At 41.5% G+C, this 27,494-nt stretch overlaps 1 protein-coding gene across 1 annotated transcript in view; it reads right to left on the bottom strand.

The window, feature by feature from the left end:
* Nucleotides 1-27,494, bottom strand: part of STX8 (syntaxin 8) — a 78,006-nt gene that overhangs the window by 20,428 nt on the left and 30,084 nt on the right. The window contains exon 7 of the mRNA XM_080994061.1: nucleotides 5,227-5,328. Coding sequence (XP_080850187.1) covers nucleotides 5,227-5,328 — 102 coding nt within the window. The remainder of the gene's footprint in view (nucleotides 1-5,226; nucleotides 5,329-27,494) is intronic.

Here is a 27,494-nt window from a genome sequence, read left to right as displayed (position 1 = left end):
GAATACGACTGGGAAGACTGAAAACTGCAACAGAGAAGACCTTTCGAGTAACCAGGGATTTGTGTGGCTTATGGCACGTTCCATGAAACACATATGCACCACAGAGGTCTCTGGCCCAGACTCCACAGACCAGGATGAATACAGGGAAATGATACGTGTCCCTTATTTCCAAACATTACAGTCCCATGTACATCTACAGGACAGGCATCACAGATCCACAATGTCACTCACCACTGTTTTGGCAATCAATTACTTTGCAGTTATATTTCTCTAGTGAAAGCAGCGGGGGGGGGGATTTATTCCACCCTTCCTTCTTTTTGAGGACTCCTAAGGGAGGATAGAGTTAACTGAACACCATCTACAGCAGCAATGAGACAGTGAAATCCACCACACAACACCGTGGATTCAGATGCTTTCCTCAAGATTGGCCTCCTCATTTATTTGAAAAATAAACTTTTCACTTTCATTTTATTTGAAAAAATGGTCAATGCCTCAGCCCCAGATCATAGCCCAACAGTAGGGCTGCAGTTGGATGAAGAGCAAACATGAGCTAGTCCCTCTCCTCTACTACACAAACAGGCCCTCAGCATGAATGGCCAACTGCATAAACTATTGGTTTATGTGACTGTCGCGCCATTTTCTTGAAGTTCAGAAATGCTACAGATCAGTCCTGCATGTGATCAGGCACTCATGAGTAAGGGCCAGTTCACACTGCACATGGTTTCATGTGGTGGAGGGAAAGATGTGTGCACTGCTCCTAATGGCTCTCTCAGTTTTGTTTCAGATATGAAAACAAAAATGGAGGAGGGAAAGGAAAAGCAGCAACAGCAACAGACTGGCTGGTTGGATATGCGAAATCTTTCAGGTGGAACAAGGTATGTTAACCAAGGTATCTTTAACCGAGAAAAAGCACCCTGGATGTCCCTGCTTTTAGGAATGAAATACTATGAATCCTTATCATCTCTATTTTGGAGGCTGACGTGCACCTTAAGATTGCCCTTATAAGCGGGAAAGTCTTTATCCTGGACCTTTCCACCATCCTTCTACTATCTGCACCCTATATTTCTGCTGCCTAGCATCTGCTTTTGAAAGACCCATATTTCTGGTGAAGGGAATTAAAGAGCTTCAAAAAAACGCATGCAGAATCAGGAAAGCGGGCCACATATGATTTTCACCCAGCTCCCACAAAACAAAACAAACTAAGTCATGATCTCAACAGAACCTCAGCACGATAGCCAATTGTATTTTTTTTCTCTGTTTTTAAAGGAAAATTAAACAACCACCTAAAATCACAGGGAAGCCTCCACCGACTTGCAGGATGTGCTATAAAATAAACAGCAGGCATCAAATTCTGATTATCACATTTCTGCACTTTTTCCAGAAATATCAAGCAGTGATTTAACTCCTGGACACGTATCCTTGGAAACCAAACTATAAGCAGCTGCCCCTGGATGTTCACACAATGCCAGGTTTCCCCTCTTTGTATTCAAATATAACTAATTACTTGGCCTTTGAAATGATAGATGGTTGAGGGGGCGTCCCGGGGACGCACCCCAGCCCTCCAATGGCAGAGCCAGATTGCCGGGTCTAGCAACAGCTGCTCCAAATCCCCCACGAGGTGAGAGCAGGCACCAGAGAGGCTCTATTTGAACAGCTGCATATGCAAATGTAATTAACTAGGTGTTGCTGACCTCTTCCGCTCACCCAGCCTGCATAGGCATGCTAGACCCCCCTTACCCATTGCTTTAAGGTGAAAGGCTTGGGGGGGGGACACACACACAACAGCATTTTCTCACTAGACATGCCAAATCCTCTTCTGAGTTTCAAGAAAGAGTAAATAACAAGGATATAATTATGAGTATCAGATCCAAACTGCCTACCAGAGTAGCTCACAATCCTGTGTCTTATCACTCTAAATTTTTAGATTTCTGCTCTTGGAAGCCTAACGAGACAAAATATTAACTAAGCTTGGGGTTTATTTTTCTTTGGGGAGACTGTGGGAGTTGGAAGGATTTTACTGTCCAGATTATTTCTTTCTGAATGCTTTCACCATGGACTTCTGCCAAGTGACAAAGAGGTTGCTCAGTGATTAAAGCATTGGGATAGAATTCCAGAGATACAGGTTTAATGATAGCCATGCCATGGGGCTGTTTGGGTGACCTTGGCAAGTCAAGCAACTTATCCTTTACTCCACTTCACCAGAGGAGAATGGGAAAAGGAGAGAGCGCATCTGATGGTGGTGGGAGGCGAGCATATTAGGATCTGTGATGCTCTTGACAAGATATAAAGAAGAAAAAAATATGTATGAAACGATGCTGTCTTGCGAGCGTCCACTGCTGCTTAGGGTCTTGAACTCTGCAAATCATAGCATGCTGGGCACAATTATCTGAGCTTCTGATTAACATGCCACAGCAGTTGAAGTCCTCAAAAAGCACAAACATTTTGACAGGCATAAGGGGATGATATATGAGTGCAGCAGTCCCAGCGTCTGAATCTGAAATAAATGACAGCTCAGCAGTTACAGGGCCCCATTGCAGCCAAAGGCCACTGTTGGCCACCATCCAGACAAGTTATCTCTATGTCCCAGGGCCAAATTAGACTGATCTTAACTTCATGAATGAAATTAATGCACATTTTTATTATGTAAATAGCAGCTGAAATAAGAACCCACCTCCCATCTTACAAAAAGAAGTTACTATGTTTTTATGCCCCTTCTCCAAACTTGGTCCATTGCTCTGCTATCGGTATGAGGTGTCACACACACTTCATGGCATAAGATCTGCCAACATCACAAACCAAATGGTAGTAACATTGTGGAAAGTGATTCCAAATACCCAGATAGCTGGGCTTAGGGAACATGAAAAGGAGCAAAGAGAAAAATGGAACAGCTCATAAACCAGGGAAAAAAGTTGTTTCAGGGGAATCATCTTTTGGTTCAGACCCAAGGCAATTGTCCGTGCAGTTATTGGAAAGAACGCTGGCACAATCTTCTGGCAAACCGGCCACAGGAAAGGCTGACTTCATGTCACACTGAACTAAGCTCCCCGCAATACTAAAAATAAAGCGGATGGAACTTTCACTCGTCAAAATATATTTACTTTGCATCAGCTGAACAAACCTGATTACTTGCAGCCCTGAATTTATCAAGCCAATTGACTTTCTGAGAAAAATAGCCAAAGAATGTGGGTACTGCACCAGAATGATGAATAAGGTGAGAGCTGGGGGCATACTCCTACTTTCTAGGGACATTCTTTTAGGATGTCATCCACATTTTAAAAACCCCGCAGATTTATTTAAAGTTTGCAGCAAAGTCTGAGGAACACCGTAAAAAAATAATATTCCTGTGAGAAGTTAATACAGCGCAGCACATACCGATTTAGGTGATAGAAATTAAAGCCATGATTTTTGTTCTCCCCTAAAGACACCATAAAAACTAAAAGCAAAGAGACATCTCGCTGCGATGCCACCTTGTGGAACAGAAGAAAATGGGAGGTTTTAATACAACCCATTCCTATATCTTACCATTCATATGCATTTCTAGTGAGCTGGAAGAACTGGCGGGGAAAGAGGGGAAAGCGTGGAGGATAGACTAAGTCATCTTTAATTGTCTTTGGAAATATCAGGTGAAATATACCTTTGTTCTCTGACTCTTAGCATTTCATAGAGCCAGGTTCCTAGGTAAAATCGAATCAATCTGAAAAGCAACTGCCATCTGCTTGATGATGGGGAAAAAGTATCACTAGCCTACACTATATGATTTCATGACTAGATACGGGTGCAAATCCCTGCTTTCAGATTCAGAACTCAACTACACAGCAATCTGTAGGGGTTTAATATCAAATGGCTGACTGCCACCAGGCCTAAGATGTTAATGCTAATAATGCTAGCACAAACTGTATGCTTCTGAAGCTCCCCCCGCCCCCGGTACCATGGTAAAGTTGCTAATAAATAACAACGACAACATTTATAGCAACATCTAAAGCCAGGAGATCAGACATTTTCCATCATCATCCCCTCCTCCCCGCAGAGCCATCATGAACCACCACTATCTTAACCAAGTATATTATGTTTATTAAATATTAATTTCCATTTACTGTCCGCGGCATTGAAGTCTTTTCTGCCAGACAGAAGGAGGGATACAAATACTTCTAACAAACACAGGATTATTCTTTCTAAGTGCAGTTGAAGAGTCTAACTTGATGGCCTTCCTTCTTTTTTGCTTAAGTCATTTAAGAGACATTCAGTATTAAGACATTCAGTAAATTAAGTGCACTGTGAACACAAAACTCAACAATAAAGATCAAGGATTCCCCTGCCCCACACAATTGGTTTTACATCTAAGTCTTTTGAAATTTAACACATGCAGTTATCTGAAACATCAAGGAATCGTAGAAGAGTATTCAGTTGTGTTTTATCAGCCCGACCAGTGTTTCATACTGTTTTGCACTAAACCAGGGTTTCCAAATTTGGGTCCCCAGCTGTTTTTGCACTACAATTCCCATCATCCCAGTGGTCAGGGATGATGGGAATTGTAGTGCAAAAACAGCTTGGGGCCCAAGTTTGGGAAACCCTGCACTAAACCAACGTATTATATGGAAACGAAATGGTGCTAAATATCCTATACCTATCATGTGCCAAGAAAATAAAGATTTAAAATTATGTACACACGTGGCTTAACTGGCAACATACAGTTTATTACAGGCATAGGCAAACTCCGGCCCTCCAGATGTTTGGGACTATAATTCCCAGCATCCCTAGCTAACACGACCAGTGGTCAGGGATGATGGGAATTGTAGTCCCAAACACCTGGCGGGCCGGAGTTTACCTATGCCTGGTTTATTATGTTTGACAATATGGAAAGTGCAATAGTAGAAACACAAATTGCAACATTGGTGGCCTTCACATAAGAGAACTCTCTGCTTTGTAGGGTATCTGTAGGCACAGACATTTTACCAAATGGAATCACTTCTACAAATAACTCCCCTTCTCTATATGAGGATACTAATTTTACTCCTCTTCTATCATGTCTTCTTTTCTCTCCTCACTCTCTTTCTCAAAAGTAGTAGCTGCTTAAACTGTGCTTAATTAACTGCCACTAACCATTACAAGATGACAGTGAAAAATTATTTAGACTGCTTCAGGCCAGTAATTAGAAGCTACAAAATGGCAGCTATTTTTTAAAAAAATTATTTAAAAAGTAGACTTTTAAGTCAAACCATATCTTACCACAAGAAGATGATTTTCTGTCCACTGTCATTACACGCTTGGTTTGGTTGCGCAGCTTGTTGTCGGTATTTTCTACTAAATTGGTGATATCGTCGATGATTTCTATTAAAAAAGAGATATCGTTATATAGTATTAATATCCAGGTTTTCCACCATCACACCCAAACAAATGCAATGTTATCATTTTATGGCACCCTTCCAGCAACCAAGAGCTCTGCAGCTTTGATCTAACTTATTGGCATGGCAGCCCTCTGAGGAAGGTTAGACAGAAAGCTGTTTTAAATGTGACAGAAGCCAAGCAGAAGCCACCCAAAAGCATCACGGTAGGTGTAGCCCATGTAGATGCTGCACTTAGCTAGCATAACGGATTAAGAACGTGCAGACACATCTGTTCCTTGGCCCATGGTTAGTAGTTAGAACAAAATGCTTTATAAATTTAGACCAGAAGAAGGGTAAAAATTTTATCTGGGCTGTTTGGAGTGGCTGCACAGAACCTCCACTTTTGCAATGGGCAAGGATCACCCCAAAGCTACCTGCAAATGACCAGAGATTAGAAACTGGCCCCACACATTCAGCCCTCATGCTACTTGCACTGCACTCTATTGCCCCAAAGATTTTGTCCAAACCTGCAAATGGAAAATTTTTGTACCTTTGAATATTGGTATAAATACAATTTCTAAGGCTCAGTTATAATTGAGAATAAAAACTGAAGCATGATCCTGTTTAAATAGCTTCCTTATAGAATATCTCTCTTACAGTTGTGCTTCTTCTCACCAATATTCCATTTTTCAGCACAAATAATGACATCATGACTATAAGCAAGTGCTAACTGCACTTTGGCATTTAAAAAAACATTACTTGCTTATTTGTTTCCAGCTGAGATTCAAGGTGCAGTTATTGATATATGTGAATAGCAAACTCCACTCTCCAAATCTGGATTCACATGTATTCCCCCAAAATGGGGGGTGCAGGGGAGTGGGAGAGACTGAGCATGTTCAGTGGACACAGAAGGCTAGCTGACTGCTGAAGGAAGGCAGGGGGCAGAATGGAACATTGTAGGGAAGAGGGATAAAGTGAAATGAGAGGGGAAAGAAGGAACAGCTGCCTGGCACTCCACACTTAGCACAGGTCCCACTTGCACTGAGAAGCATAAGAACATAAAAATATGTATAGAAAGAGGTTAACATTCCAGTTTCTTCAGAGATGGCATATCCAGGTGAAGAGATCATAGATAATGGCAGAGAAAAGCATCTCCTAAGGATGCCATACATCCACTGAAAACTCATCAGGTTCACAAGGGTGACTCTGTATAAAACAGCTCCTTACAGAATGGGTGGTTTCCATCACAGACCTCGCAGTGGATTCAGAGTGGAAAAAAACAAGGAAAATTATTAAGCAGTACAAAAATTAGCAAGCTGCCAACATCCGAGTGAAGTTTCAACATGTTGTCTTCCAGTTGCAAGCCTCCTGCTCTTGGATATTAGGTCAACGTTTTAGTAAATTCAATTCCGTCTTCACATATACAGTCAGTGTGGCAGGGGTGAGGCCAACTGACAGGTGGTAGGTTATGAAGTAATTTATGAGAAAAAGTTTCTACTAGTACCTTTGCTCAGTTCGAACGATGAAAATTCAAAACTGATGACTTTCACAAGTTACACAGTCACATTAAAGTAGTTTTTAAAACAAAAAATAGTGTCACTGTCTTTGAATTATGTTTTTCTGGCTTCTGGAGCACAAAGCAGAAAACTGTTTCCAGAAAGAACAACTGCCAAGTGTATAAATTGACCATGCCCCACTTTGAGTCCATTTACATTCAACAAAAAAGAGGAATTGTACAGCATTTTCTTGAGCAACCACAGTACTTTCAAGGCTTCCTTGCTTAAACCACCCCTGTAGTTTGTACATTATAAACACTTCACTTTATAAACAGTTACATCTATGGGGATGGTTTACATTTGGAATACCAACCTTACAAATGATATTGTACTTTATTGTATTTCAGTAGCCAAGAGTGTGAGCTGTGAGTTGCCTGCTAACCTCATCCACAAATTCACTAGATAATCTTGGGCAAGCTAACATTCTTCTCGGTGTTAAGCCCTACCATCAGTAATAGAGAGGGGAAATACTGCTGTACCTTACAGGGGTGTAGCAAGGACTGCTGAGATTATGTGAAGTGTAGTGAATTCCTGAAGTGTTCCATGTATACTATACATTGTATAGGAAAGCTGTCATTCATGGCAAGGCGCCACTGAGGTTTCCAGGTAGACCAAGCCTGGAAGTCCCTAATCTTTATGAGCCCAAAATATGCAGTCTGTGTGAGGCACTGATCAGGAACCCAGGACATTACAAAATGTTAAGAAAAAGGAAAATAAACAGCCTTCCCTTCCATCACTCTTCTTTAACATGAATTCACCAGGAAAGAATTTGGAGGGGGAAATGGGTAGAGAGGGAAAGAGAACTCTGTGAAATTCAGGGCAGATGGGCAATGAAGAAGGAAAACTGGAAACTGCTCAGCTTAAGAAAATAACATTTTTGTTCTGTAGCAAGTAAAATGCTCCTTCTCTCCACCCCCACGGGAGAAGGAAGATTTACTTGGTTACATCCCATCCTGAATCAGAGTTTCTGTCTGTATGCTACTCAGGTGTGCCCTCTCCCAAGAGGCTTGAGAGTTTTTATACTTCTGAACCACACACAGAGTCCCAAGCATGGCGGGATTCCTAAAGCACTCAGAAGAAAAGCAGGCTGCTTGCCATATAACCTCCTCGTATTTGTACTAATTGATTTTCTGATTTATTTAAAATATGTAAAAGCCTTACTTGGATTTGGCAGCTGCCTTAAAGAACAGGCTTCACAGTTCCTGCCCACTGAGTAAGCCAAATACAAACTGCACTTGCAAAATGAAGAGGGGAATGGATTTAGCAGCAGTGCTAGGTACAATCGCATCTTAGCTACAGATTAATAAGACTACAGGAGAGCGGGATTTCCTTTATTTCATTTCCACCCAGCCTTTCTTCCATGTGTGAGGTTCCAAGCCAGGCTTTTATTCGAACTTGATGATGTTACAGCGTGACGCCAGGCTGCCACTGCACACCAGGTGCCACGGCCACTGCCTTACCTCTTGCACTCTAGCGTCATGGTGGTGACTGGACCGGGGCCTGTACCGTGGTGGGGACTGGATCAGGGCCTTGTGGCAGAGGCAGAAGCCCAGGTCCAGTGGCTGTGCAAGAGGTAAGGCAGTGGCGGTGGCACCCAGTGTGCAGTGGCAGCTGCGGAGGAGGCAGAGGTGAAGGCTGGGCACCCACGGGCACACATAACTAACATTTTGTGGGAGCCCTGGCACTCAGAGAGATGGCGCCTATGATTTAAGTGCAGGCAAACACACATTGTTCCAAAGGGAAGGAATGATAGTGGACGAAGGCAGGGCAAGGCAGCGCCCTCAGCACTAGACATAACAGGTAACCGAAGCAAAGAATGCCACTGTTCCCATCTTCTTCTTCTACTGCTGCTGCCACCTCCTGCAGGTAAAAGTTATTGCCCCAGAACCTCAGAAACCACCCTTTGACATAACATTGGGGGGGGGGGTGAAATTAGTCACTCTTCTGGAGTTCTGTATGGAGGAGGAGGAGGACCATGTTCAACATGTCCTCCTACCATCTGGCTGGCATGCTGTATCAGGGTTGGGTGAGCCTCTCATTGCTTCTGCAGAATCCTTTAAGTTTTCTCCATCTGGAGATGGCAGCAGCTGTGGAGGAACAGCTGCATCTAGGTCCCGCATATGATTTGCTGCTATGCATACTGAGCTGCAGGAGGTGGCAGCAGAAGTAGAAGAAGATGGGCACTGGTGACAAGCAGGTACATAGTAGCAAGTCTGGTGAGGAACTAGGACAGGTGTCTGCAACCCGCGGCTCCGGCGCCGCATGTGGCTCTTTTACACCTTTGCCGCGGCTCCGGGGCAGATACTAGCGAGGGGAGGAGGCGCATTGTGCGCCCCGACACTCCCCACTGTGGCGGGCACTGTACTGGCTGTGACGTCGCATGGGGGCGGTGCGTGCGTTAGTCACGCACTGTCCCGACGTCACCTTCCTGCCCGCCCGCCCGCTACATTGTAAGGGGCATGTACGCTGGTCACTGCATTGAAAGGGGGCATGTACGCTGGTCACTTTTGAAGGGGAGTGACGAACACACACACAAAAAAAGGTAACTTGTTAATTTAACGTTTATTTCTATGAGGAGGAGTAATTCTGAGGGGTCAAACAAAGAAATAATAAAAAAGTGACAAAAAAGTTATTTTTATAATGACGAGTTTTGCGGCTCCCTTTTTTTTCTTCTTCGGAAATGGGTCCAAGTGGCTCTTTTTGTCTTAAAGGTTGCAGACCCCTGAACTAGGATATTCTTGTTTGAGAAAACTGTCACAGATTTCCTTCCTCTCACCTGTAATGTTAGCCATTTCTAATGGACTGATTTGATTTTTGTTGTGTGGCTAAAGTGCATTATTCTCATTATTAGAAACGGCCTCTGTTTCATGAAGAGGGGACTATAAATTATAAAAAGAAATGAATAAATGTCCTGGAAGAGCAAGAAGATGCCATCTGTGATGGAAAACGATGGGGGGGAAATATTTTAAAAAGTCAGGCAGTTAGAGATGTGAATCTGCACAGAGGGAGGCAAGACTGAGGGAGAGATACCTGAGAGACAAAAAGATCACATGAGACAAGCAGATAGTATGTATAGAGGCAGGTGTGGGAAATCTTTGACCATCCACATATTGTTTGACCAAATCTCCCTTCAGTCTTGACCATGCTGGCTGGAGGGCTGTTAGGCATTGTAGTTCAGCAGGTTCCCCATCCTAATATAGACAAATTGCAGGTCTGGGTGATGTGGACTGAGAAACAAATGAGCATGTGAAAGAGATTAAGACTACATTAGTACCAGGGGTTCATTGTACTAGTATAGTGGCAAGAGAAGAACACCCCACACCTACCATTTTGGTTATGATGGAGTACACAAATAAATTGGCTGGCAAACCAATGAGTGACAATGCAGCCAGCCTCTGCATGGATGGCATTGGCTAGCTTGAATCAGGATGCCTGGAAGCCTCCCAGTAGCTTCCTCGCTCAAATCCCTTATATTTATTCTGGAGGTACACCGTGTAAAACCCAGCTTCTCCAAACAGATCTATATCAACAGAGTAATGTATATCTGTAAAATATACACCACAAAATTAGTCATGGGACATGGCAAATGTATGTATACTGGAACCGGGTTGAAGAAAAACATCTCAAAACCTGAAGCCCAGAACATTTCATATCATACCAAGAACATTACAATATGACGAAGCTTAATCTGGAGGCAACCCAGTCTCCATAGCCACTGCCACCATCCAAGGGAGCAACTTAGAGTGAAATGCCAAGGAAATGAATCACGCAAAACACCAGGCTACACACTTCAAAACAACGCAACACTATGCTCAACAGAAGAAAGCAAACATTGTGTATCATGCCAGTGATGAAAAAGATTGTGGCCAATGTGCACATGCGAAGCAGAGCGCTTTAATACTGAGCACCAAATGGAATCTAAAGCCCAAAGAAAAATTTAAAACCCAAAGCAAATGGAAGCCATAAATTCTCATCTATGCCCAAATAATGGGAAAGTTTCATAAATGTCTAAGAGGAAGCAACCTATAAGCAGCCCTTTACACAAGAGCTAGTCTCAAATAATAATAAATGGAAGCAAGTTGTGCTGATATAAACTTTGCTTTCCTCAGCAAATGCTTAGAGGCAATGGTCTTGACATCATGAGAACGACCTTGCTAGATTAGGCCAAAGGCCCACCTGGCTCAGCATCCAACATGAGTGCAACAGCTCTCTCCCCCATTGTGATTCCCAGCAACTGGTATTCAGAGGCATACTGTCTCTGACAGTGGAGGGGTAGAACATCTTGGTAATGGCTAAGTTTCCTCTTTTCAAGTCAAATGTGTGTGTTAGGTTTTCTTGGCAACTGTCCATTTACATATATATTGAATGTGATAGCACTATGGCCCCTATTCCCAGTCTGCTCAACAACATTTAATCATGCACCAGATCCCAAGAACTGCTTAAGATTAAGCCCAGGGTTATTGCCCTTCTGGTAGCCTCCGTGACCAACTATTCTAGGGCACAGTCATTTAGGGTATCTTGAAATTTTATCTTTTCTTCATGACTGGAGCACATATGCACTCAGTCTGTGTGAGGGTAATTGAAGTCACCTGTTACTACAACATTTCCTCTTTTAAATGTCTCCTTGATTTTATTCTCCATCTGACTATTTACTAAATTTAGCAAATAATAAAATGTTTGTGGAAAGGGGGTTGTTCATTTGTTTTTGTTCTTGTTTCCATTATGTATTTTGTGTTCTCCTTTTGTATTTTTATGTTGTGAACCACCCTAGGATTTTTGGTATACAAATCTACAAATGAATGAAGGAATGAACGAACGAATATCGCCCTGAACATTTTGTTCAACTACATCTCAGCTAAAGCATCCATGACAGATGGCCATCCAACCTCTGCTTAAAAACCTCCACCTCCCATCAACCCTGGCTAGTATAGTCAATGGTCAGGAGTGATGGGAACTGAAGTACAGTAACATATCGAAGGCCACAGGTTCTCTACCCTGAAACTAAAGAAATTATTTATATTTGCAAAATTATTCCAGAGAATGAAGAAAGAATAACTACGCACCATCAGTTACAGCAATAATCATCACTTAGAATGAGTACTTGGTGGAAAGAGTAGTGGGGCAAGAACTGAGCTCAGAATCCATGAATATTAACTGGAGCCCTTGCTCTCCAACATGCACCAGGGATTTTCTTTTCCAGCTGCTTATTTTGTTTTATTCAAACAAAACACACAAGCATTAATTTTAGTTGTATTTAATTGAATAATTTCCCAGGAGAATAGTTCAGGAGAGTTTTAGAGCAGCTTGTTTCCAAAACCCATTACTGACTGGCATATACCACAGCATCTGCGTGCCAACCAAAATAGGATGCTTTAATGTTACTGGAACTACTTTCGTTCCAGATGTGTTGAGAACTCCTGGTGATATAATGCAGGCAATAGCTGTATTTACACAAGGTAGTATTTTGAGTATCCTTTTCCAGTTATCTTGGGTAAGATAACAGACCCCTTAATTGGAAGCATTTGAATATAAAGCGAGGTCACTTGTTTCTCCCCCTCATTCTTAAAGTTTTCCTTGCTTTGCTGTTCATTAAAATTGAATGTGAGGCAGACCAACAGTTAGCAAAGCAGCAGATCATAAAAACATGAACATCTGCAATCTGAAAGACCTTAACAAGAAACATTGCATGGGCCACTCCAACTCATGGGGGCAAAATGTTGTGGTCGTGTCACCTTATGTAACTCCTCAAAGCAAATGAGCCAAATTAGACATCTCTGCACATTATTTTTTTAAAAAATGCAAATAGGAAAGGCTAGTTGATAATGATCACAATTTGTATTGGGAGGGAACTCCCCCCCCCCCGGCTGTCACCCTGGATCCAATGGAGAATTGCTTTCCAATGCAAATAGCAGCTTCAGCAAAATGGTTATCATGAATGCAGTGGAGGAATAGGTTAAATTTCACATCCTTGCCTTCCATGATCCCGAAAATATACAGGAAGCCCCCCTCAGGTGATATTTTAATTTCTAAAATGTACATATTAAATGAAAAGATGCATGCAATGTTACATCTAGTTTGGCCCTTAGATGTTCAACAGAAGCAGAATTAGGACTGCAGTGGTGCAGTTTTGGTACTTGATTAGGGTTTAGGGTAAAACAGAACATGACTTGACCAAAGTGGCTTTCCAACATGCTAGGTCAGGTCACATTCTCTTCTAGGCAACCTTCAGGGGGGCATATGCCAATGCTGGGCGGACCAGAAACCAAAGTGAACAGAACAATAAATGTCAAGCTTGCCTTTGTACAATAGACTATCTTTTATGCACATTCCTCTCTATTCCCATCCAGGCAAGCAAGCTGCATTATCAGGGATATGTTCTAATCTAGTCAGACATACATACTTGAGGAGGATGCAAAGCAGGGCCAGTGAAGGGTGTGGCAGGGGTAATATACCTAAGAGGAGTGGTGAATATAAGCACTGCCTATGTTGTTACACAGAAGGTTTTACATTAAGGAAGAGGCTTGGAAAGAGATGGGGAAGCCGGATAGGAGTTGCATGAAATTCAAAGGCTGGCTCCTTAAAGGACCTTGGTGGTTTTTAGCACACAAATACATTCTGTGACTGGCAGAGTTGAAAGCAATTACCCTCTCAAGATCTAACTAGATGGGGCTTTAAGCACATGATGTAAGAAGGTGCTTGGACTGGTCACATCTTGTCTACAAAAAAGCAAAAAGTAGTGGAAGATGTTGCACGGGATGAGGGCTAACAATTTGGGGCATTCTCCTGCTGATAACTTCCTTCTCCCCAACTGTTATTTACCCACATTTTTAGAAGTTATGGGTAAGAGCATTTTCAGAGGGTATTGTTTTTGGCAGGAAAACAGCATGGGAGAAGAAGTAAGCCATCTTCCCACCACTTCATGGCCCTGATAAGGACCTTTTTGCAAACAGAGAGGCATGGCTAGTCTGAGCACAGTTTAAAACCATGTGTTTAAAGTCATGGCCAGTTTGAGCCTCAATAATTTGTTTATGGGCAGCAGCCATCATCCTGGTGCCATTCTCCTTCCAGCTGAAAAGTTAAACCGAACCACTGGCCTGAGTACTGTCAGTCTCTGGTTCCTGCCATCTATTTCAAGCAATTGTACACATTTATAGTAAAGCTGCAGCCTGTTTTCTTTCCAGCTCTGTGTGCATCATTTCTCCGTTCCACTCTGTTCCCACTGTGGGCACACAAATCAAAACACAGACAAATACAAACAGCAGCTGCAACAAAAGTAATTTAATCTAGTTTAAGCTAAAGAATCAAAGGGAATTAGCTGCTCCAATCCTTTTTCCATCCCAAATGGGATGTGGATACCTTAACTTTGACTGCATTCTATTCTAAGCATCGCTTACCCCAAACTGGGACATGAAGTCATTTTGATGAAAAACAAAATCAAAATATGAATAATTCTAATGCTAGTTTGAAGCCAGTTTGAAAACATGAATAACATCTGCCAACAGGTAAGAAATGACAACGGATCTTCTGATACTTCCTAGTTTTGCATAACTGTCCTGTCTATGTCCTCAAGACCTTTAATTTCCCTCCTGCTGTAGCGTGTGTATGAATCTAAACCACAGGTGTGTTTGCATTGTGCAAAACTCTGGGCTTTGGACCTGGAATAAAATTAGCACCTACTATCAATATATTCTGTCCGTATTTCCTACACTGGACAGAATATATGCATATTACATCCCAATGAAGAACTACTGGACCCTGGTAAGTAGGGAATAGAGATGTACATGTAATCCTTTAGTCATTGGGCCATTAAATCTATGTTGAAATGATACTGTCTCCTGCTGGATAGCCCTTCATGAACTATGAAACAAGGTGGCCCCAAAGCCAATACACACATAAACTTCAATGGGCAACAAGAGATTCAGCCCAATAAATCCCCACTGCCCTTCTGAGCTGTTTGGCAATATATCACCAGTGAAAGGACCATTAGAAAACACTCACTGGTCAGCAAGACACAGATGTGAACTCCTCTGTTTGACCTGCTTGGCACTGAGTGATGAAAGCTATGCACTGATTGATAACTCACAAAAGGCAGGAATCCTGCTGCAATACAAAGACCTTGCCACATGGGAGTACAGCAATAGCATCTCAAACACCTTGCAAGCAGTTTACTTTAACTAGATCAAAGTAAACACTATTAGTTGCAGAACCAAGAGCTTTAAGTCACTGATCAGAGCGCTCATACTATTCTTCCATGCAAGAAAAGTCACTGTGACAATTATCTGTGCTTGAAGAGAAACCAAACTTAAATACCTCCACTTTCAGAAGAGTCTCAGATTCTGGAAATGCCTGAATTACAAAGGTGAAGACAAGTAAGAATAAACCTGGAATTCCTGAAAAATTAGAGGGGAACTAATTTTCTTTTTTAAAAAAAATATCCAGACTTAAACAAGCACTGGGGTATCTCTATATAAAAATGGATTGGACCACATTTGATATGCCACTGAACATACAGAAAGCTGAAATTTCATGCTCACATATTCCAAAACACCCTGACTGCTAGTAAAGTCAGAAAGGAAGTTCATACATCTCCCCCTCAAAACTTGGGGATATGAAGTCTGTCTCAGCCGTGGGCAGCATGCCAGCCCAGCTCCTAAAGCAATGACTGACACTGGAATCAACCTCTTTCTGGGGGAGGGGATTGTTGTTGTTTTTTAGTGAAAGCAGGAAAGCAAATCTGAAAATGGGGCAAGCTGTATGCACCTTTGGGTAAACTCTCTCTTTCACGTGCTTTAACAATCCTCAGACTGATAGGGGACTATCCAGTGGCAGCAAGGGATGTCCCAGCTTTAGAAGGCAGGCTACAGATACTAGTATATATCTAAAGGGATTAAGTGCTTAATATTCAGGTAACCAGATGCTAGATCACCCCCCTATCGAGTGTGTTTATTCTTACTTATAATATCTGTTTTCCTCTCCTATTTGCTCAAAATGGAAACACAGACAGTTTAAAGTGCTTAAAAGCTTTAGGAGGTGGTTGGGCCCCCAAATTCATTCTGTGACACCGATCACGACATGACTATTGAAGGTCTTTGCTTTATTTGGGAAGCCATCTAACTATCTGTGCTCCTGGAGGCCCCCTCTGGCACTATGCAGTCCAATTTTGCTCCCTGGTATACTGAGGAGCTGCTGCTGCTGAAACAGATGGGCAAGGCCTGAACAGTATGTGGCATAAATCTCACTACTTCATCTTCAGGAGTGTCACTAGTAGTTTCCCAAGTTGGTGAGGCTCATTTGATAACAAGAAAGAGAGGACATTGTGGGGTACTCTATCAACAGAGATTCAGCAGGCACCTTCTGTTTCAACTTTTAAATGCCTGCTGAAAACTTTTCTATTCTGCGAAGCCTATGCAGGCGATGAAGAACACATCTTCCCACAACAGTTAATTGAAGTCTGATTTTAACTTCCATATGGTTTTAATTGTACGGTTTTATGTGTTATTGTTGTTAACTACTTTGTTTTTTTAAAAAATGAAATAGTGATATATAAATATTATTATAAATAAACAAACTACATATGATGATACTATAAGATTCTCATTTAAGTCTACACATTAGCCACAGGACTCTAGTTAACTTTATTTTTTATAGTTCAGCACTTGGTGCTCAGCAATATGTTTTCCCTTTTAAAAGTGAACCATCACATCTGAAAGGAAACAGGAAATAAGTTTAGGACTTCAAGTGACATTTTGAGCCTTCAAAGAAAAGGGGGGGAAATCACACATACCTAATTTAATCCTTCATTTTCTTTTTTTTAAGGAAAGGTCTGACATCTGGACTGACAATCTGCATTCCAAAGTTTCGGCCCATCACAAATTGAAACAGCTGAGTTATAAATCTTTAGGAAGAGGGTGATTGGTCATGGAAAACAGCAAACGTGCACTTAAAAACAAGTGTAGTTTGGAAAGAAGATAAAACTCACAGTACAGCTAGCTTTCCCTGGGACAACTTCTCCAAAGGACTTGCGCAGATAAATCTTGCTCTTGAAAATAAATCCTGCACCTGACATCAGTAACGCTACATCTGATCTCACGGTAGCTTGTTTCTTTCTTGTTTTTAATTCGCAACAGGTTTATAATAAGAAAAAATGAAGCTCGGGACCTCTACATCTGGTTGCTGAATGAATGCCACATATATTCCTCCTCATTCCCACTCTCATATAATATATACACTGCTGATTTCTCAAGAGCCCTTTCACATATTATTTTTACAGCAAGGAAAAACTGATATTTGGCATGCAGTCTTGATAAAGCTCATCTCCCACAAGCAACCCAGGGCTCCAGACTGCTTGTGCCACAAGCTTGAGAACAGCTCTTATCCCTGACACTGTTTCACAAGCCCAGCACCCCTTGGTTTCACTGGAAAATTGGGTTAGATGGGGTGGGCTTGTCCTCCAACATTACCATTACAGAAACTAAAATCTAAATTGTAAGTAAATGTGATTTAATGAGAGGTTCTAAGTCTTGGCATATATAAAGCAAATATCCTCTTCATTAGAGAATAATAGATGTGAGTTGTAGAATCTAATTTTTTAGGTAGGATTATCTAATTTAACACTTGGATCATAATAACCTAGTATTGGAAACTCCTCATTAAAAGCAATGTTGGTACCTCTTATTCAACCACTTTGGAACCACATGCTATGACTTTTGTCTTTACTTGCATAAAGTGGGACCACCCTCCCTCGTCTCATTCTGCAGACACACCATTTCCAAATTCTTGCCCATTTTATGTACAGATAACGAGTGCAACATAAAACATCCCTTATGTGCTACAAACCAATCACAAATGCCATTTAATATAATTACAGCTTAAGTGAAAAGTATAATGATCCTTACAACTTCTGCCTATCAGCAGAGGAAATGGTCCTAAATTAGGGAAACTTGCATTCACAGGCCACAATATACTGTTTAGAATGCAATCCTTTGAAGATCAATAGGGGAAAATAAAAAAAGGATGATTTTGTGTGGTGGTTTTGTGAAGTTTGTTTTTAGGAACAAAAGGTGATGCACACCAGCTTGATATGCAAAGAAGTGACCTCATCGGGCTGTTAACCCAACTAAAAAGCAAGATCATCCCATGCAAGAAGATGTGCTGCCTAAATGCAGTTGTTTGGGACTTTGAGTGGCATCAGCATTAACAGAATATCAATGCAAACTTCATTACACAGGCAGAACATGGCACATAGATTTCAGTCTTCAAACAGTACAGCCACATTGAAAAGTGGAATTTCAGACTAGTGTCTCACATTTCCCCCCATTTATGCTCAGACTATGGTAAGGCTTGCTGATGTATTGCTAGAAACAGTGTCTGTATTATGAATTCATACAACAACAAAAGATTCCTTGTAAAAAGGTAGCTGGCAGTGGAAGAGAAGAAAGGGTAGCACTTTCAGACTCAGCAAGAATTGAAGAAACAAGGCCACACATTTTTGCCTCCACACTTTCAAGTTGGGTCACATATTTCTATTCTTTCGGGGTTGAGGGCTGTGAAATGAGCAACATGCTTTAAAAGATACTGAAGTGTCAATCTTAATTTTTAAGATTCTAATTATTATTTAAGAAGCTTAACTGTTGTAGGATATGGAAATAGAATTTCTTTTTTCTATAGTTCTAGAATAACTAAGGTGTAGAAGTCCCCTCACAGACAGACTGCAATGTGTGGTCCAGCTGGTCAATTGTCTATGGAGCACCATTGACCCCCGATGTGCAACAATATTCTAGAAACCATTTAGTGGCATGCCTCCTCAGGTATAGAGTGTAAGCGCCTAAGCCACCCTTATATACTATTAATACTAATTTTTTGTCTGATAAAACTCAGAAGATTGCACTTCTGGCTACTAAGCTGAAAAGAGGTTAGTATCTTCTAATTCTATAGCTCCACACAGGCAACCAACTTACTAAGTGGTAAAGAATTTTCTACCATGCTTTGTCTTAGCTGTCTGAATACATGAAGACATGGGTTTGGAGGTAGTCAATAATGGCTGCCAGGGTAGTTACCTGACACAGATGGAACCAAAAAGATATTCCTTCTTCAACAGTCAAATAATTGAGGGAGGAAGGCAGAGAAACATTTTTATTGTAAAGTGTCATTTTTATTATGTTTTGGAATTAGAAGGGAAAAGACAATGCACAACCAAACAAACTGAGCGTTGAAGAGAAAAGGAGGACTATTAAAGTCCTATTTTATACAGGAAGCTTCAGAAATATAATCTCCAATTTAATATACAGTGGTAGCTCGGGTTAAGTACTTAATTCATTCTGAAGGTCTGTTCTTAACCTGAAACTGTTCTTAACATGAAGCACCACTTTAGCTAATGGGGCCTCCTGCTGCCGCTGCACTGCCACTGCATGATTTCTGTTCTCATCCTGAAGCAAAGTTCTTAACCCGAGGTACTATTTCTGGGTTAGCGGAGTCTGTAACCTGAAGTGTATGTAACCCGAGGTACCACTGTAGAGCTAATAGGGTAACTCGTCTAAGCTGTTTGACAATTTTATTTAGTGTGCATTTTGAATTTAAAGATGTTTAACTGGCTACTTTTACTTTATCTGCTCTTTGTGCGATATTGCTTATTTGTAATTTTTCACTGTGAATTTTAAATGTTTATGCTGATGTAGTTGTTTTAAGCATGTGATACACTTTTTAATGGCATTAATGTGAGATCCCTGTCCTACAGAATTTCTAAAATGTGGTGCAGTTTTTTCTGTCACACATCTGACTGTGGGGTAAAAGATGAGAGCCCTTTCTCAATGAGACTTCCCACATTTACCATTTGGTAAACTGGTGAGCCGAATCCATGGCACGTGACACTGAGAGGGGGAAGATATTCCTCCGAGCTAATCTCATGACTACTGTATTTTCCCCCTTAGGGAACAGAACCTAACTATTACTGCAGGCCAGGGGTACAGCATTTACATGCAGAAGGTCCCAATTTATTTCCTGATAGGCCTGGGAAAGACCCCTGTGAAATCCTGATGGTTTTGCGAGGTCAGTTTTGAGAGTCTCTGTGGGATGTGCATACAAAATATTGCTTTTACGATGCAAAAGTACACAGAGCATATGCCTTCACATCTATTACTTAAAGCACAATCTACTTTTTTAAATGTCCCAAATTCCCCACCCCAGAAAAAAAATCCTCTAAGAGAGAATGCTTTATTGGTGAGGATATATTAAGTATCTACTTTCCGAAACAAAGAGCTGGGAATTAGAGACAAGACACTGCAGCGATGCATGGTGGAGTTCGTCTTTACTCCATGGCAACAGAACAACTGACTGACTAACTAATTAGGGGTGGAGCAAGAGCAACCACAGAATCCTACTAAGCCAGCCATGGTCATCTTTACTGCTGCACTTCAACCCACTTTTAAAGAAACAAACAAGCTTCCCCACATTTATTACTTGGCAGGTTGATCATCTGCATTCATCCCATGTCTCTATCTCCCATTAAATTAACATGCATCAAGTCATTCCAAAAGAGCCCTGAGATGCACTTTGGGATCCAAGTCTATGAAAAAGTAGTAAACCAGGGGCATCCTTCCGGAAGCCAATTCTCCCTAAATATATTACAGGATATGAAGCTGAGATGCCGGCTGCTTTGCAAGCCTGGAGCACAGCTCTAGATTTTCTCAAATGCTGCTGCTAGGAATGGGCTCCTTCCTAGGCCAAGGAGATTCTTTTCATAGGGGTGCATCCCAGAAACATTCAGTGGATTTTCCATCTCAGCTTTGTACGAGGTGCATATGGCAAGGCTTGACATCCTTTGGTGGCAGTCCTCCAGGAATTAGGGAGCTGGACTGGACTTACTTGCACCTAGATCATTTTCAACTACATAGCATTTGGTTCACGTTTTCAGAGCAGAAACAGTGCAAGGGTCAGTGTGGTGCAGCGGTTAGAGTTTTGTATTAGGACCTGGGAGACCGGGGTTGAAATCTCCACTCACCTATGAAGCTCACTGGGTTACCTTAGGCAGTGGCTGTCTTTTTTTTCTAGAAAAATAGGTGCCAGTACTCACCACGAAGTTGTTACAGTAAGTGTCACAACTTTTTAACCAAAAAAAGAGGTGCTGGTACTGAGTGCCCTTCCCTTGAGTACCCCCTGAAAAAAAGCACTGCTTACAGGGTTATTGAGGACAAAATGGGGAGAGAAAAACCAATGTATTTGAGCAATGTGGAGGAAAGGTGGGGTATACATCAAAAATTTTAAAGAAACTGCTCATACAGTGGAACCTCGGGTTACAAACACTCGGGTTACAAACACTTCGGGTTACAGACTCCGCTAACCTGGAAGTAGTACTTCGGGTTAAGAACTTTACCTCAGGATGAGAACAGAAATTGCGCGCCAGCAGCATGGCGGCAGTAGGAGGCCCCATTAGCTAAAGTGGTGCTTCAGGTTAAGAACAGTTTCAGGTTAAGAACGGACTTCCGGAACGAATTAAGTTTGTAACCAGAGGTACCACTGTACAAGATAAAATGAAAAGAACACAATCATGGTTGCTCAAGCCTTGATTTCAACCACTGGATGGTGAAAGGTATCCATAAATGGCAAAACCTATAAAAGAGGCAGAGTATGCCCAATTGTCCATTCCTGCATCCTACATTTTGACATACAAAGAGTTCTAGACCAGATCAGAAGGAAACAAATAAGAAATTATAGAGCATAATCAATGTCCATAGATATCAGGAGCTCAAAGAAACTCTTCCCTTGTCACTGACCGCGTTGACTACGCTGGCTTCATACTTCTGCACCTCACGTCTCCCAGAATGAGGAAAAGATAACATTCACCTGTCTAGCAAAAAAACATTTGCAAACATTCAGGAAAAGCATTAATCCAACAGGTGGGCCAAGTGATATATCATGAGCCTCCTGTCAGTAAACAGATATGATTAACGACCATACTGCCTCATTTTACTGAGTTCTGACTGCTAACTTCTCTGGCGCATTGCTGCGGTTCTCACAGAACAGTTCCCAGCACTCGGCAGACTCCTCATAGCAGCTGTTAAATGAAAACTTGAAGAGTGTATTTTCAATAAAACAAGAGGGATTTTACCTTCTGTGTCAGAAATGATAAATAGTTTCCAATGAGTTCCTGCTGGGAACCAGGGCGCTAATGCTAAGCCAATGTGAATGGGATCGTTATGGAACGGCAAGTATGGCCGTGCATTTGGCCCATGTGGGGAGGACCACAGCGCCCCAGCCAAAAGCTCCATTGCTCCCAGCAGAGTCACTCAGCAGCCTCACTCTCTTCACCCTTCCCCATCCAGTCAGATTATATGGAAAGCACCAGGGGAGGTAATGCTAAGTATGTCAGGCTGTGTCTGCTCCAGACACAATAATGGAAACAGGAAAGCTATGCATACATACAGATACAGAGGCTGCATTAAGTAATAAGAACCAGAAGAAACAACCCACTCTGCAGCCAGGACAGCAGCACTGTGTGGAAGGATGGTAATTCTGGGCCAGGATGGAATCAGGTTTTGAAGTGTGCCACATGGCTAGAACTTGAAACTGGGATAATAATGCATAGAAGACTTTCTTAGTCAGAGTTGTCCATCTTGTGTCATCTACAAAAAATATTGCTGATTAAACTGCCTTACTCTGCCCTTAGTTCTACAAAAGGATCCACTATCTGTTTCCTAGAATACGTGAAAGCTCTTTCTAAATAACTGTGGGAACAAAAACCAGCATTAATTATAAATGGCCGATTAGCAAAAACTGGAGTCAAACCCTGACACCAGCTCTTGTCAGGACACGTCAAGGAGCACAACTAAAGATGGAATTATAGACTTGTGATGAAGTTATACATTTAAAATCCTCTCTCTGGAGAGGGCTGCAAGAATGAATAGGTCTGGTTTGCACAGTGGGGATCTAAAGCAGGAATAGGTAACCTGTGGCCCTCCAGATGTTGGAGGGCTACAACTCCCATCATCCCTGATCATGTTGGCTGGGGCTACTAACAATTAGAGTCCAACAACTTCTTCATCCTTGAGTTGGTGTTAATAAACATTTGTCTAAATTGCATTGGCTGTTGATGCTTGCCTGAGTGTGGGCCATAACAAGAAGAATTCCAAGCTATAAATACTTCATTTACCTTTGTATATGGTATAGTGTGGAGCAAAACTGGAATACAGGACTCGGATATGCATTCCAGTCACGGGGCTGAGCTTCTGGGTCCATGTGTCTCAAAGTGTCTTCCTATCTTTGTTGCCCTGTCTAATGCCCAACACATGCCCTTCCTTGCCTTTCACGAGCCATTGCCAAAACATTGTTACAGAAATAGAAAATCTAATTTGGATTATCTATGATGCAGCCTTTGAGTCATGATTTTACTAATTTAGCCCAAGGAGAGCTGGGGCACATTTAGGACACCCTGAGAAGGAGAGCTGGACACATTTATGAGCACCAAGGACACTGAAAATGTTGAAACAGATGCACCATCTTCTTCCCACTGAGCTGGCGGCAAGATTAAAGAGCTCACATCCCTGATTTTGGCAAGCGCAAAAGCAATTCCCTTAAATGCAGGGTGCTCTTATAAGCACTTTTGTATATTGTATCTAATCAACATGCTCTCTGAACAACCTGGAGATATGATTAGACTCTGCACAATTCAAGCAGCTGATGTGATGACAAGAAGAAAGCTGCCAATTCTCATTTCCCAAATAGGACATGGTATGATTGCTTTTCCCTCCAGTTTACATATACCTAATTTAATAGTTAGCCTGAAAGATCCTTTTAACTGATTTTTTAAAATCATCCATCTTTATCATCCACAGCACAAATCATCACAAGAAGGCTATCAAAAAGGCCCAGTAGTCAGCTCGGGATAATTTGAGATGAATACTGCTTCATGCAATCCATGGCAAGTCTCTCTAAATCCTTCTGCAGAATCAAGTACAAAGAATACATTTAGCAATTTTACAGTGCGAGAGACGCAGGTCAAGCACTCTGTTTGAGTGCCCAAAGCGTAATTCTTGCTCAATAAAGAACGTAAAATACTGTATTCTTAAGAATCTGCCACATTCATATTGGGGGTGAAAAGAGGCCAGTGGTATTAATTCATTAAGACAGATTAATGCGGCCTCAGCTCACCCGCCCCCAATTGCATAAATGCAATTATGACTTTCCTTGATTGGCTGCCAATGTGATATAAGTCTAAGAGAAATGAACCTTTTCTACTGAGACAGAACAATAAATGGGTTTCCTTGAATACAGTGGTTGAGGAATCCAAGTTCCTGACCTCAAATGTTTTACTAGTAGTGCTCTATGCAGTAGGGAACTATCAGAATGACATTTGCTGAAACACGGGTGATTTACGATATAATTGGTTCTGCACATGTGCCAAGAGTAAAACTCCTAAACCCAACAAAAATCAAGATTAATTACTGATTAACATATGAAAAGGGAATAGTGCGATACAGGTGGCGCAACAAGCTTACTCCCCCTCTACAAACTTGTGATTAAGGAAGTTATTTCTGAGGTCATATTAAGCCCAATGCATCTTCCCCTGCACTCTCTCTGGGAAAAGGAAGAAGGACTGTTACTCAGCTTTTTCACTACATGCTCTGGACTTCCATAAACAAATGCTAGGCAGCTTTTCAGAGGCAGAGGCAGCAATGGGTGAATGAGCAGTCAGAATGGGGAAGGTGCTATTAGTGCCTAGTCTTTACAGTACAGACTGCCTAATTTGCGTGGGCAAATTACTTACAGATTATTCATCCCAGAAGCATAAACTGTGAAAAACGGAAGAAAAGCAGCTTCTACTTACTTACTGCTCCAGAACAACCAGTTTTCACTTTTCCTGCCATAAAAGGGGGTTAGTTAGCTGCAACTGCATCATGTAGTCTGCAATATAAATGTCTAACACAGAATTTAATTGCCAAAGAGCACCAAACTGATCCTGAGTATGTGATGGAACCGGGTAATGCTAAAATGCCATTTACTAACCTACCTTGGGGTTTAAAAGTGAGTTTGAGAAACATCAGAAGCCTAAAATGTCAGAGTTCTTGAACAATATGAAAAACGCTAACATCTTGCACAAATATTTTAAAGTCCTTCTATATCCCTTTTGTCATATTTTATTTGTAATGAAACACTTAGCACTGCAAATGGAGTGCTCTACGAGTAAAAAAACAGTATTATAAGAGTCAATGACATTGTGAAAAGCCATTCTTATCACCCCCACCGGTTCCAAATTTGTCAACTGGGAAATAATGTAACCATGGAAATTCTTAGAAAAGGAACCTTGTATTCAGGATTTGAATACTAAGTTCTAACAACAGACAATACTAAGGGGTTACCATCAAAAATATACCGTCCTCTAATGAAATAACTGTTACAGAAAAAGGAATTTTTTTAGAAAGAGATGGGTAAAATATGACTGACACTTCTATGCAGATGGACATCTGTTTTTACTGGCACAGCAAGCAATGCCATCTGTGTCAGTTTTAGCTTTTTTATCAACTGTAATATAGCTGGCATTTAACCCTAAATAAATTAAATAAAACTGATAAGAACAAAACATACGGATGTTGAAAATGTGGACAAATAGCAGCTGATGATCTCCATATGTGATGGCACTGTCCCAAAATTCAAGAATGCAAGGACTCAAACAGAGAAGATATCCAAAGCACAGTTGGTTATGATTTAAAGCTGAGACCAAAGATACGACTTATTGTATACTGCTTAGAGAGCTCTTCAATTGAGCGGTTTATAAATCTTCTAAATAAAATAAAATCATATATGTGAACCGGATCCTAACAGATGGTGACTGACCATGAGTCAACAGCTCAATGAAGATCTTGTTGTGAAAAAGGCAAAATAGGGTGGTAGGCAAGACAGGTAATGTTTTGTTTTGCCCTTAAATGGTCACCTAGGACATTTCTACTTCCCACTACACAAGAATATGAAAAAATGTCCTTCCTTGCAATCTCCTAAGATTCCCTGCTATTATTCTAGCTCAGGGGTCTGCAACCTTTAAGACAAAAAGAGCCACTTGGACCCATTTCCGAAGAAAAAAAAACCTGGGAGCCGCAAAACCATTGCGACATTTAAAGCATGCGCGCTGCTGCCGTCCGATCTGACAGCGGGCGGGAAGGTGACGTCGGGACGGTGCATGACTAACGCACGCACCGCCCCCATGCGACGTCACAGCCAGTACAGCGCCCGCCACAGTGGGGAGTGTCGGGGCGCACAATGCGCCTCCTCCCCTCGCTAGTATCCGCCCTGGAGCCGCGGCAAAGGTGTAAAAGAGCCACATGCGGCTCCGGAGCCGTGGGTTGCAGACCCCTGTTCTAGCTCAATCATCTCTTCCTCTCTAAAGATCACATCAATATATCACTAGCAGTCAAGCAAAATAGTAAAAAGCCTAAGTTATTGCAAGCATGCAGTGGAATGGATTTGGTAATCATCAAGAGAGTGATTTGTATTAAAACAGCAATATAGACCTCTAGAGGAAGTAGCAACTGCCTTAAAAAAAAATTTAAATGACACAATGTTGATTCTGTGCTGGGGTAAGAACAAAGAGGGTAATGTTGCCATTTCCAAAACTGTTCTTTAGCTTCTTTCTGGTAAAAAGAAATCATTTCCACTGGATGAGTAGCTTCCTCCACCCTGAAGGGCTGGAGCAAGGGATAAAGTATTAGTACACAAGAAGAAACACAAAGAAAGATATTAAGATTTCAGAGCTTTGTCAGCGGATCCACAGCCATCACAAAATAGCCAGAATGCAAGTATTTTATACTACTTCAAGAGCACACACTACAAACCTGTTCCTCTAGAGAAGGGAGTGCACACCCTTCCAGAACAGGTTGTCCTCCTAATTTCCAGACACAGGGATTGCCTGTCCATCCCAGCTCCTTAGTTTACTGATCCTCATTCAGCCCATCACTTCCTCCAGACACTGGTCCAGCACTGCACAGCTGCTACTACTGATTCAAATAGAATGGAGAGATGGATTGGGTGTCATCCGCATAAGGGTAGCGCAAATACCCAAATCTTTGGATGATGGCAGGCCAGGAGAGCAGTACAAACATGCAGAGGGGGACCCAAACAGTATAGTTACAGAGTGTCAATTTCTCCCAAATAGTATCTGAACTATTTCATAAATGATAGACATTAACTGGAAGCAGCTGCAAGATGATTCATTCTTCCATAGATAATTACATATACTTATGTGAATCATTCATTTGGGTAATTTCAAAGATTTTTTTTTTAAAAAAACCCTTTGGGATGAAGCAAGTTAAGCTAGGCAACAGGTCTTTTACAAGGAAGCTGTGTGAAATGGCAATTGCACTAGCTGTCAACATATATCCACTTTAAGACAGAGAAACATTGACAATGGCAAGAGGACTAATGTGGCATGCCTGTCAGGTGTTTTTTAGTTCCATTCAAACGGGTCTGTACCCCACAGTTAAGCCTATCTTTCAAATCTTACCTCCAAAAACAAATAAATAAACAAGGGAGTATTTAAAATTTAATATCCAACCACTATTTTGATTTTAAATATTTTTTACCTGTTCTAATTTTATTAAGAGCAATTTAAAAGGGGGGGGGAATCCTCTCT

Source organism: Podarcis pityusensis (genome assembly GCF_964106645.2).
Source record: "Podarcis pityusensis genome assembly, chromosome: 2".
Classification (NCBI taxonomy): Eukaryota; Metazoa; Chordata; class Lepidosauria; order Squamata; family Lacertidae; genus Podarcis; species Podarcis pityusensis.
Note: the sequence above shows the minus strand (reverse complement) of the source record. Positions and strands in the feature narration are given on the sequence as shown.